The sequence below is a fragment of the Drosophila gunungcola genome, assembly GCF_025200985.1.
Source record: "Drosophila gunungcola strain Sukarami chromosome X unlocalized genomic scaffold, Dgunungcola_SK_2 000038F, whole genome shotgun sequence".
Lineage (NCBI taxonomy): Eukaryota > Metazoa > Arthropoda > Insecta > Diptera > Drosophilidae > Drosophila > Drosophila gunungcola.
In genome coordinates this window covers 275,421-287,460 of record NW_026453189.1, presented here as the reverse complement: position 1 = coordinate 287,460, position 12,040 = coordinate 275,421, and the positions used below count along the sequence as shown (strand labels likewise).

Genomic DNA, 12,040 nt, shown 5'->3' with positions numbered 1-12,040 from the left:
GTTTTGTAATTTTACTAGACTTATCCGTTCATCTGACCAAATGTCGTAGTCTATCAATTACACTTTTAGTTAAGACTTTAAGTCAAGAGAACAAAATAGTATGAATAAGTTAAACTTATCCATGAAGGTTATTTGCCCTGAATTTGGTTTCGAAGCACTACTTTTCAACATGTAGCCCTAATCCTGTTTAAGTTTCGACATTTAACTCTTACTTACCCAATTTTAACCATTTTGCTTGGATAATCTTAAATATTCAAAATATTTGTTTGACATTATTGTTAGTTTTTGTTTTTTTTTACTTCGTCATTAAAAAAGTTATATATTATTTTCAACCCAAAAATGTTTAATTTGCCGAAGGTATTTTATTTTTTCGAAAGCTAGAAGTTAATTAAAATGGGCTAGTAGATACTGAATTACTTTTTGTGCATAATATCTATAAAATGAAACTTGAAACCTTTATGTAAAACTTTAAAGTCTGACAGGTGTTTGTGTAAAGGGGCATTTGGAAAAGAAAATATTTAAAAAAAAGTTATACACATTTTTAAAGGAACAAGGAAAAATTAATACGAAAATTCGATACTTTCGAATTATTTTCGCAACAAATTTAAATTTTGGTTTATTTTTCTTCTTCTATTACAAAAATATTTAATTTAATTATTTAATATTACTGCAAATGTATCCCAATATATATTATATTTCTTATTTTTTTGGGTTATTTCGAAACATTTAATTTAAATTTGTCTAAAAAACTAGAGTTCTCAAGTTAAGCAAACATTTTTTAAGTGGTGAGTGTATAGCAATTGTTAAAACAAAATCTTTTGAACGAGTGCCTTAAACTGCATAATTTGAATTAACTTTAACTTAAAAACTAGTAATTAGTGTCATTTCCAATAAACTGTTCTGGAGAACGTCACAAAAACCAAAATGTAGCGCTGGTTCACGTTTACCCTTTAACATAAATATATATATATATTAATATTTCCTTATTTTTGAGCCGCGTTTGTAAAATGCGAGTGCTTTGAGCTTTGCTGCCTTAGGGCTGATCAGATATTTAACCGCTATTAGTGCAAAAAATCAAAACAAAAAGTTTAAGCGTTCAATAACACAAATTGTTCATTATTTTAAAACGACAATCAGCTGTTTTAAAGAAAAAAGATACCGCAAAAGCTTCAGTAAAAAATTACGAACATGAAAGGAAAGGAAAGAGTTGCACTTTAATAACCCAAAAATTATTCTTAAGAAGATTGTGGCTTATTTTCTGCTAATACAAAATGTTAGCTTATATATATTATATATATTTTTTTTAATTCGTTCAATCAACTTGGCATTTACATTTATTCATACATATAGGTCAAATGATTTGAAATGCATTTATTGAAAGCAATCATTATCCATTATCCATTATCTTTTACTATTGTTTGTCCGATTTTGTCCCATAGATTCACGGCCACAATCTACATATTTCTGGAAATACAACAAACATAGGAACAGAATTAAAATACCCACTAAATACATGCTTTTGAAGGAATACAATACAATATACCCTCTTACTCTTTGAGTAAAAGTTATAATAATTAAATTAAATTAATTCAAGAAACTAACACATTCTCGCTTGACTATAATCCGAGAGACTTGCAATTTCTAAACATATCAAAATACTTAAGCTTAAGTATTATTATGTAAGTTCGATAAAATGCACTAGTCGATTTGAGGAGTAGTAAATAAATGCTCTTGCTTATGAGTGTCGAAAGGTAAACAATTTGAAAACTAAGCATTCCATTCGAGTGCGCTTAGATTATCGAATTTTATTTCCACATGTGCGCTATTGGATACTTCTCTAAACATACAATTGTCATGCATTTGCCTTTAATTATACAATAGCGCATATAAAAAATAAATGTCTCGCCTAGATCTAATTCGGTAATTTTTTGTCTTGAGTATTAGTCAATCATTTCATGTACCCAAAATGTATTCAAGTTGTCCTTTCCGTTTTTATTGAATGTATCTATGTTTAAACCATATATTTAATTATTTTGTAATTTTGTATTTACAGTGTACACACAACATGTATAACACACATACATTATTTAATGCCAAATAAATGTTTATCGGCGTTAGCTGTCTATGAATTATATATCTAGTTTTATTTTATGCGTTGGTATTTTTTCATTCATCTGTAAATCAAGAAGTGATTACAGTATAAAAGCCAAATCCCTGTACGATTGAACTTGTAGGTAAGCATTTTAAATAATTCTAAGCCATTCTATTACACTGATCATGTTGAATAATCTTGCCAATCGAACGACTTTTTCCTATAGCTCCGATAAGCACGATCGGGTAAAATGTCCTAAATTTGGTTGTTCTCGAGAAAGTTTTTACTATAACGTTTTCACCAATGTCTTTATTTTCGTTGTTTTCTGTTCCCTATCCTGAGAAAGTATAAAGGGGACGTGGGTATTTTTAAAAGTGTGTAACAGGTAGAAGGAAGCGTTTCCGACCATATAAAGTATATATTCTTGATCAGGATCAATAGCCGAGTCGATCAAGCCATGTCCGTCTATGTGCCCCTCTATATAAACGTCGAAATCTCGGCAACTATAAAAGCTAAAGATTTGGGACTTGGCATGCGGATTCTAGAAGTTCCTAAGCGGTGCAAGTTTATTTTAAAACGGAGCCACGCCCACTCTAACGCCCACAAATCTGAGACCACCGCCGCTGCTTACCCACTGATCGCTATTCTACCGCTGCCAGCAGATGAGAGAGAGAGAGAAAGAGAGACTTACAGAACTGTTAGCGGGTTACAGAACCACTAGGCTACTAGAGATGAAAAAGAAGGCTAAAATGAACTTAGCACGCAGAATTTGTTCAAAAAGTATTTAAAAGCGGAATATAATAAGAGTACGAAGTAACCAAACCAAACAACAAATGTTTAGACATCTTTAGAACTCTAAATATTAATATTTTAAATTTAAACTCTTGTAAAATAACAGTCAGCAAAGTCACTTTAATAATTATTGAGAAAAAGAACCTCTATTATTAATTTTTAAATGTCGCCCCAATTTATACGGAATATTCCTTTATTTTTGTGTACAGTTTCCCCCCATTACGAGAACTACTTTGATACGAGTTCATTCTTTTTCCCAGATATGACTATCCCTTTCTATTTGATGATGTTTTCGTAGTCAGATCATAAATTGTTACTTTTATTGTGTGATATTTATTGGACAATCGGTGAATGTGAGAAATATGATTTACTTGTAATTAAAATTCGCGTCTATGGTATTTGTCAGGGTCGAAATATGATGTAACGACAACGCGATCGCTGAATTTTCTTCCAGTAAGTGCCTGCTGAGCCTTCTGACAGTCGAGAACCGAGTTAAATTCGACAAAGACCTTGCCGCATCCCGGGACTTCCACGCCCTCAATGGGCCGCGGTATCTCCACGCTTCGCACGACTCCGTACTTCGTGCACTCTTCCTTGATATCCTCCAATATATCCTCATACTCCTCCTCGTCCCGCAGTTCATCAGGGGTGACCATGTTGAGCAAGCAGAGTACCTCTGTCGGTGGCCCGGATGTGACCACATTTGAAAGACCCGGTACTTGCAGCATAACGGATTGAGTGGTGTTGGCAGCGTTCTGCGCGTTCTTTGCACCCACACTAGCACGTTGAACAATCAGTTTCTTGTCACCCAGCTGCATTCCATTCAAACCAGCAATTGACTTTAAATAGTAAAAGACAGAAAATACTATTAGAACAAAGTTTGCCATAAGACTGAATCAGGTGAGCACAGTCTCAAGTCGTTTGCAATGCATATGAATACGTTTCCTACCTGATCGGTGATGCTTAGATCCACATATTCGCAGAATGCGTACCCTTTGCTCAATCCAGTAGCAGCGTCTTTAACAAGGTTAAATGCTCGTAGCTTGCCGAACGACAAAAGCAGTTCCTTAACCTTTAAGAAAATGTTTCCGTTGGATTTAATTAATAACAAAATAAGCACCGTCTGTTTTTCTACAAACCTGATCGTCATTTAAATAATTTGGCAGACCTCCAATGAAGATTTTATGAGGGGAGTCCGGAACCACCGTCGAAATAACTCCGCTTGAAACTGTGAAATGGGCGAGTTGGCGTTAAACTGCTGACTTTGACCAGTGAACTGGAGCAGTGACTTACCAACAGCTGGCTTAATTGCTGGTGTATCCGTAATACCCGGCATAGGCTGGTAATCATGCGGACGCCTGATCTTCAAACTCTGCCCCTTTAAATTTATGCCATCGAATGCCATTGCCTGGGTGGTTTCATCTATAGACCTGAACTCAAGGAAAGCAAAGTTTTTGTCCAAGTTTATCTGGCAGGCAAGGACCGGGCTTCCGGCCGCCTGTGCCAAGCCAACTAAATGCATCTGTTGGTTGAAGAACTCCATCATCTCCTCCTCGGTGACGCCAAACGGAATGTTGCCGACGTACAGGCGACGCGCCTGGCGGGTGATTGTCGATCCGACCACGGGCACCGCCGTCTGGGGAGTGTCCGGCACAACGCTGGCCGGGATTTGCCCGGACGCCTGCATGGCTTTGTACTGCATTGGGGTGATGTGCTCGAATCCCGGCGGCGGCACATCCCAGTAGAGCGACGGCTTACGCCGGGAGTTGCGATGATGGCGTCGGTCCCTGGAGCGGTCGCGATGGCGATCACGGGAGCGCGAACGATGGCGACGTCTTTCCCGGTCACGTTCACGATCTGCAAGAATATGTTATACATAAATAACAAAAATTCAGTCAGACCATCGAAGGCATAACAGGATTAGGCGTACAGCACACACGCTGATGCACATATACAAATAGTTTTAATGAATGCTTACTAGCATCTTTACACATCAATTACTTCACCTTTTCGCAAAAAAACCAAGTGTTTATTGATGGAAATCAATCATTTTATCATATGCACAAGTTTTAATGAAACTTATGGCAACCTACATACATATGTACATATGGATGTGCATGTATGTAAACCGCAGAGGCTAAAAAAAATAAAAAAAAAACAACCGGTCAAAAACTAAAAGCGGTTGACCGGGAACTTTCCGGTGCACAAAACCATTGAGAATAATAACAAAAAAGAACTGAGTGGGCGCGTCAGCATTGTCAAACAAATTTGGTTGCACATTTTCAATTTCTTAACTTAATATAATACGCTTGTATGTATGTATACACATACATCCATTTATGCACACTCGGGCATCCTAATGCGAGCCAATTATTCGTTGTCATCATTTAACTCACCATCGTATCCCATTATTATATGTAAATATAATTAATATCTTTTTAAACGAAAACAATTTTTACTATATAAAATGCCGATGAAAAATGTATCCCTTTATTGCGTGTATTAATGCAGATATCTGCGAAACGATATAAAACAGAACACGTGAAAACTGGAGAACAATGGAATGGAACGAAGACAGTACTCTCGATTAACAAACAGTTGCATTTTCAAAAATATCGTTCAGTGATTATCGGCATGATTTCTTTTGTAAGGTAGCTAAAGTAAATTTATTGAAAAATAATATTTCACCCGCTCCTTTATAATTTTCTAAAGTCTCTTGTTATAAGCGTCACCTAAAACTTGACACTAAAAATTACAAATACAACGTCCAGTTTCTTACACCCCAATAAAAGAGACTGTGACGTCAGAGCAAATTCGGCACCCTTTCAGGCATGCACAAATTGTTTTGTTTTGCTCGAAAGAGGCCGGTGTTTTGTTATTGAAACGACTATGAGCATCAAGATATATTTACCGTTCAACTACTATTGCCGGAAGAAGCCCACCAATTTGTACGGCCAAGTGCAGATAAATGAAGATAATGTCGTAGTGTATTACGTCCTGGAAGCTTTAGATTTGGAATTTGGGGACAAAGCTATAAATCATGTATCGAGCAATACGCGTTTCTTGGGTTCTATCCTGAACGGGGACTTTAATGCAGATCAAAGTCAGTATCTCAAATTTAATATGCGGCTGTGCTTTACGTACAACAGCAGTCAACCAAACATAACGCTGGTGTACATTGGGATTACCCCGGAATATCTGAAACACATTAAACTAATTCTATATGAAAAGCAAATTATGCGAAATATGTTTATTGGTGGGGAGTCTGTAAATAACCAAGATGCAGCATGCAATGATTGCGACTTTCTCGAGCTATCCAGATTGGCACAGGCCAAAGTTGATACTCAAAAGCCAACTAATCACACAATAAAACGTATCCTGTATGTGCTAACTCTCATTGCCGACTCTCCGATTACCATATTTAAATATGTTGTTGAAAATGTATTTGTCAATAGCATAATGATTCATACGACTATCTACAAGCACTTCAAGGAATGGCAAGCAACCTGTGATAAACGGTAATGAACGTTAATTAAACGGATCAACTTAATCGATGCCACCATTTATTTTCGAAAACTTACGATTTATGTTTATTTGTTTTGGCAGTACTCGCTCGGCTAATATTGCTCTTGATAGAATAATGGGAATGACCTTGATGCTTATCCTTTTTTCACTAGCGACACAGCCGGGAGATTTTCTAATACCAATATCCCACGTAAGTCTTTCACCCAATGTTTAAAATAATGTGACGTCATGTTATCAATTTGTTAGTACGTGATTGACGAATTATACAGCCTATTGAAGGTTTTAGAGGGCAGTCCTATTGGCCTCAAGCTAAATATACATTTAAATAATTTCTTCCTGGACTGCTTTAAATATCACATTGAATTGTGGTCGACGTTTTTGGGTAAGTATTGAACAAAATTAATCACTTATCACAAGCCGAAGTTTATATACCCTTGCAGCTATTGCAAAAATTAAATATTCCTTACAACATTGAAATTAAGATTTATTGGCGTATATGTAAAAAACATTGAAGCTTTTATGATTTGCAGCTCAATTACTCGATCGTTCCTATGGCAGATATATGATATCGTTTTCCGATTTAAAAAAAATAATGGCGTAATTCTGAACTGTTAAATTATTAATAAGTCAAAAAGAATTTTTAAATTAAATTACAAAATACAAAAGCTACATTTAAAATAAACATTTTTTGGGACTAGTTTGCGTAGCAACGGACCGACCGACTGACAGACGGACGGACAGACGGACATGGCTAGATCGACTTTCCTAGTGATGCTGATCAAGAATATATGTACTTTATAGGGTATATAAAAAGCGTATCGACCTGAGTTTAAAAGCTTGAGCTTGATCTGTTTGTCTATAATATTAGAAGCATAGATCATGAGGTCATGGAGTCATTGAGTAACAGCAAGTCCTAGATTAAAGACAATTTTTGTAGAATCCGCGCGAATTTTTCAGCTTAATATCTTCGTATATGAAATGTATTTTAACACCTAATAATTATTTGTTTTTCATAGATTTTATCGAACCTCTAGTGCGACAAGTATTTTTGGCAATCGGAGCGTTTGGGTCCTTGGGTCTTACATTCCAGATAGCGCTTCTAGTGGACCTAATATCCGTTATTGGATTACATTCACATTGCTTCTATATTTATACCAAAGTGTAAGTGGGAAATCAACTAATTAATACATCAAATTCATTAAATAAACATGCCTTTTTCTTTTAAAATCAAAATTAATTTTAACAGGCTCTACAATGTAGAAAGAAAAGGTCTGTCGGTACTATGGCAAGTGGTTCGAGGCAACCGTTTCAACATGTTAAAAGGTAAGTTTACTTATTATGGTGAAACTAGAACTTCGTTCTGTTTTTAAATCTTGCTTATTTTTAGGTCGCATAGAGTCTCATAATTATATGAATCGGCAGTTATATCTGGCAACCATATTTTTCTCGGCCATTTTGTTCCTGTTTCCTACTACCCTTGTCTATTATATTGTGTTTGCTGCTGTAAGTATGGACATTACAAGAATATTAAGTTTGATTTTAACACCACAATCTTTAAAGCTTAAGGCGCTTACCTTTGCAACACTTAGCATTTTTGAGTTTTTCCGAAGGAAACTGCTGAATCTTCCGCTTGAAGGATGCATAAAATGGTTTATAAAAAGATGTGTTGATATAGGTGTGTAAATTGCGAAATGCGGACCAAAATAGTTACAAATTTTAAAATTTCCCTTTTTTCAGAATGCCTTCAAATCAAGGATGTTTCACCCCACGAAAAGGCTTGTGTAATACATAAAAATCATAAAATCAATGTGTCCGTATATAAAATTCAAACCACACAAACCGAGCCAAATATGTAATTTTAAAAGAGAAATTTGACTTAATACCGTTAGAAACCTAATGTGGAATTTGTTATAAGTATGTTGTCATAAAAATTAATAAACGTATTATGTATTTTTTAAGAGCTATATACCCATTCAATTAAAAGTGAATATTAAATTCGTTGAAGGATATGTAACAAATAGAAGTAAGCGTTTTGACAGTATTTATATTCTTGTTGATTTAAGGGGTCTTACCAGTGTAACTTTTTCGTTTAAATCAATTTTTTTTTGCCTAATCGATGGTTTACAAATTCAAAAACATCCTGTGAAAGCGGCAAGCTCGTGCCGAAAATAGTTTTTGAATAGCAGCGTTCTAAAGGCTTCGAACGTGTTTATATCGAAAGGAAGGACTTTTTTTTTTTGCAGATGGTTCGACGTCATCTAGATGCAGCGTAAGAATCGGTGGCGCCATCTAGATCTCGGTGGGGAGAACCGGTGGCCTGGCAGGGTTAGATCAATCGGGGTGACAGGGCGAATTGTCAGACTTTCCCTGAGTGGGAGAATTTCTCCAGCTAGGTGGACAGATAGGTTGCCGCCTTTATTGCGGCGTCACTAGCCGCCATTCCTAGTTTGGCATCCAAAGTGATTAGTTGAGTCAAGAAGTTGTGTTTAAGATAAAATCAAAAGTAAAAGTGCTCAATCAGCGGAGGCAACCACCAATAGCAGCAACAGGTATTACGGCAAAGGAGCCCAAAAGGAAGATCCCAGTGGGATTCCGGCCAAGTCCAGGGGTGAGTGAGAAGCGAATGAGGTCTTTTAGATTTTCTAAGGGGGCTTATTTTATTGCATAGGTGTTGGCCAAAAGGTGCCGCCTCAAGTCCCAAGAAGCAACTCTATTAGTCGGCGAAGGCAAGCGCAACCCGTGAAATCGGCGAAGGCAGGCACCAGATTTTTTTGCAGTGCTGTGAAGACACCACAGCGCAAAAGCTACCAAAGATCGCCACTCCAAAAGGAGAAGGAGAAGACCACGGACGGACGGCCGGCAGAAGCATAAAAGAAACCGGCGATCAAATCAGTGTCCGGTGGGAGAGCAAGCGTTTCGCAGAAGTCGACGGTGGCGTTGAAGGTTTCGTAGCGTAATATTTGCCCATAGTTTGATCCTCAGCCCCGACTAAAAAATTAAGCAGCAAAAAGCTGCAGCAATGTGGAGAAATAAGTGAAATTAAATTAGTCTAAGTTTTTATACCCTTGCAGAGCGTATTATAATTTCAGTAAGAAGCTTGCAACGCAGTGAAGGAGACATCGCCGACCCTATAAAGTATATATATTCTTGATCAGCATCACTAGGAGAGTCGATCTAGCCATGTCCGTCTGTCCGTCCGTCTGTCCGTATTCTACGCAAACTAGTCTCTTAGTTTTAAAGCTACCTAAATGAAACTTTCCCAAAAGTTGTCTTCCTATTGCAGGTAGTACATAAGTCGGAACGAGCCGGATCGGACGACTATAGCATATAGCTCCCATAGGAACAATCGGAAAAATAAATAAAAAAAAATTATTACTTTGGTGGTTTTTAATTTTTTTTAGTTCTTCGAGATATAGTTATGGTTAAAAATTTCAGAATTACGGTTTAAATTTCAACAAATTCGGACGACTATAGCATATAGCTCCCATAGGAACAATCGGTAAGCTGCCATAGGAACTATCAAAATTAAGCTGCAAATCATAATAGCTTCAATGTTTTTAAGCATACACGCAAAATTTTAACGTTTTCAAGAGTATTTAGTTTTTGAAATAGCTGCAAGGGTATATGAACTTCGGCTTGCCGAAGTTTGCTTCTTTTCTTGTTTTTAATTCTATTAATTTTCGGTATAGAAATGGAGTGAGTGATCTAGCGAGTGAGTGAAAACAAGGAATGTGTGGCGATTTTTGAGTTTTTTTATTGGTAGTTAAAAAAAATGAATTAGGCTTGTATTAACAAAAAAATAGCCAAAAAAGAAAAAAAGTACGAGCGTTCCTTTAGCGGTATCGGGAAATGTTTAAGTAAATAAAGTTTTAAGTTCCTCCCAAACAGCAGACTACCGTCGCCGAAAGCGCTTTCATCGATGGATGCTTAAAGGAAATTGGTGAGTGATGTGCTCAAGAGAGCATTATTAATTCAACATAAATCCCAATATTACCCATATTTGAATGTTTTATCATTATTTATATTTACCGTTGTATACGTTAATGCATGTCGATTCCAATATTTATTTATTAATTCACCCACAATTTAAATGTGTATTTTTAAGAGTGTTATTTCGTCTTAGTTTTAATAAATATGTTTATAATGTTTTAAACACCTATATCTAGGCCATAGGTAGGGCTGGCAGAAGACCTCCTCAGTCATCGGAGGTGAACTGAGACTTTATTTGGGCTAGAAGAAACCAATGTCCCTCTCCACTATTTTTGTATGAGTTCTCTACTTCCGGTTTTAGTAAGCTTGTCTTTCACGCGAATATAAGTATTAGGATCATAAAAGGCATCTATGGAATCTGCAGCAAGACCACCACCTCCTCATTGCCGACAAGCAGCAGCCGGACCAACGCTCACGTGCGCTCAGTTCCATATATCACCATCTCGCCTGAGCTCTGAATTATTCGTGATTTGTTACAAACTGCTGACTTCATATCTTGACTACAAGTCGACCGATCGGTCAAATTAACACCCAATCATCCTAAATGGGTCCTACCTAAAAAGACCTACAAACTTTTGGATTGGTTAAAACTTGTCCATTTGACATAATTTAAAAACATTTTTTTTCAAACCTATGCCATTTTGTCAATATTTGATATTTTTTAAAGATCGCAGGTCATTGTAGGGGAAATATATAGGTAATTTCCAGAAACGTCAACCGCAGCCAAAAAATTCAAAGTCCATATATGTATGTTCTTTTCACATATATTTATAGGGAATCGATTAAATTTAACTAATATAAGCAAATTTTTTATTACGCATAACACATATCGAAATATGTCATTGCAAAGTCGAACAAGTTTTGTTTTGAAGATTTCGATTGCAGGTATTTTATTTACTTATTTTCTTAAAGAGAGTTGTTATGCAGTAATATTGGCGCATTTATATCTTGGTTAATATTTAAAGAATAGTCACGAAGAATTTCTTATCTACTTATTCGAGCAACAGTGACAAATAGCATATGTGGTTAATGCATCAGAGGTTTTAGACCAATGAGCTTACAATTTGGGGTCCAAACATATATTTTGACAACAAACCAATAAAAAAATTTGGATTAGTGCATTGCTTACAGTGCATAGACTTTTAAATTTTCTTAAAGTTTGTCCCGTGCAACAAAAAATTTTTTTTTGTTTTTATATATATTTTTAGTGCAGATGAAAGAGGACAATGAAGGCAAAACAACATAAATGGAGTTGCAATTTAGTTTATGCCATCTACACAAACTTAAAGATTGTCATTAAAAGTTAAGTTAAAAGAAAAATGGAAGGATATGCAAAGTATATAAATTTTTTTTTGTTTTACTTTAATGAAAATAATTTAAATACATTTTATGCAGATCTAATTGCTTCAAAAGTACAAAAACATCATTAAAAGTGTGATTTAAGAAAATGTCACAGTGATTAAAATTCAATTTAAAAAAACAACTTAATATTTTAAGGTCAAACGAAATACTTTTTAAGAACGATCAATTTATAACATTTTTAAATTAATTTCATTGGAATCTTCGATCAAGTTCTGCTGAAATCAGTGCTTAAACTGGTTTTACAAAAAGTCACTTCCGTCTGTGAATGGCTTAGATTTT

The 12,040-nt window shown here is 35.7% G+C and overlaps 2 protein-coding genes across 2 annotated transcripts; one reads left to right on the top strand and one right to left on the bottom strand.

Moving 5' to 3' along the window:
- Positions 1-3,182: 3,182 nt before the first annotated feature.
- LOC128260727 (splicing factor U2AF 50 kDa subunit) lies at positions 3,183-5,441 on the bottom strand. The gene is made up of 5 exons (XM_052993944.1): positions 5,281-5,441; positions 4,178-4,741; positions 4,024-4,112; positions 3,834-3,956; positions 3,183-3,723 (listed from the first exon to the last, which is right to left on the bottom strand). The coding sequence occupies exons 1-5, from the start codon at positions 5,291-5,293 to the stop codon at positions 3,262-3,264; spliced, it is 1,251 nt and encodes a 416-aa protein (XP_052849904.1). The 5' UTR covers positions 5,294-5,441; the 3' UTR covers positions 3,183-3,261.
- A 66-nt stretch (positions 5,442-5,507) lies between these two features.
- On the top strand, positions 5,508-8,377 carry LOC128260726 (uncharacterized). Its single transcript, XM_052993943.1, has 8 exons — positions 5,508-6,402; positions 6,491-6,599; positions 6,656-6,791; positions 7,426-7,570; positions 7,656-7,732; positions 7,797-7,912; positions 7,970-8,084; positions 8,147-8,377. Exons 1-8 carry the CDS (start codon positions 5,774-5,776, stop codon positions 8,263-8,265), a joined length of 1,446 nt encoding a protein of 481 aa, XP_052849903.1. The 5' UTR covers positions 5,508-5,773; the 3' UTR covers positions 8,266-8,377.
- Positions 8,378-12,040: the final 3,663 nt, after the last annotated feature.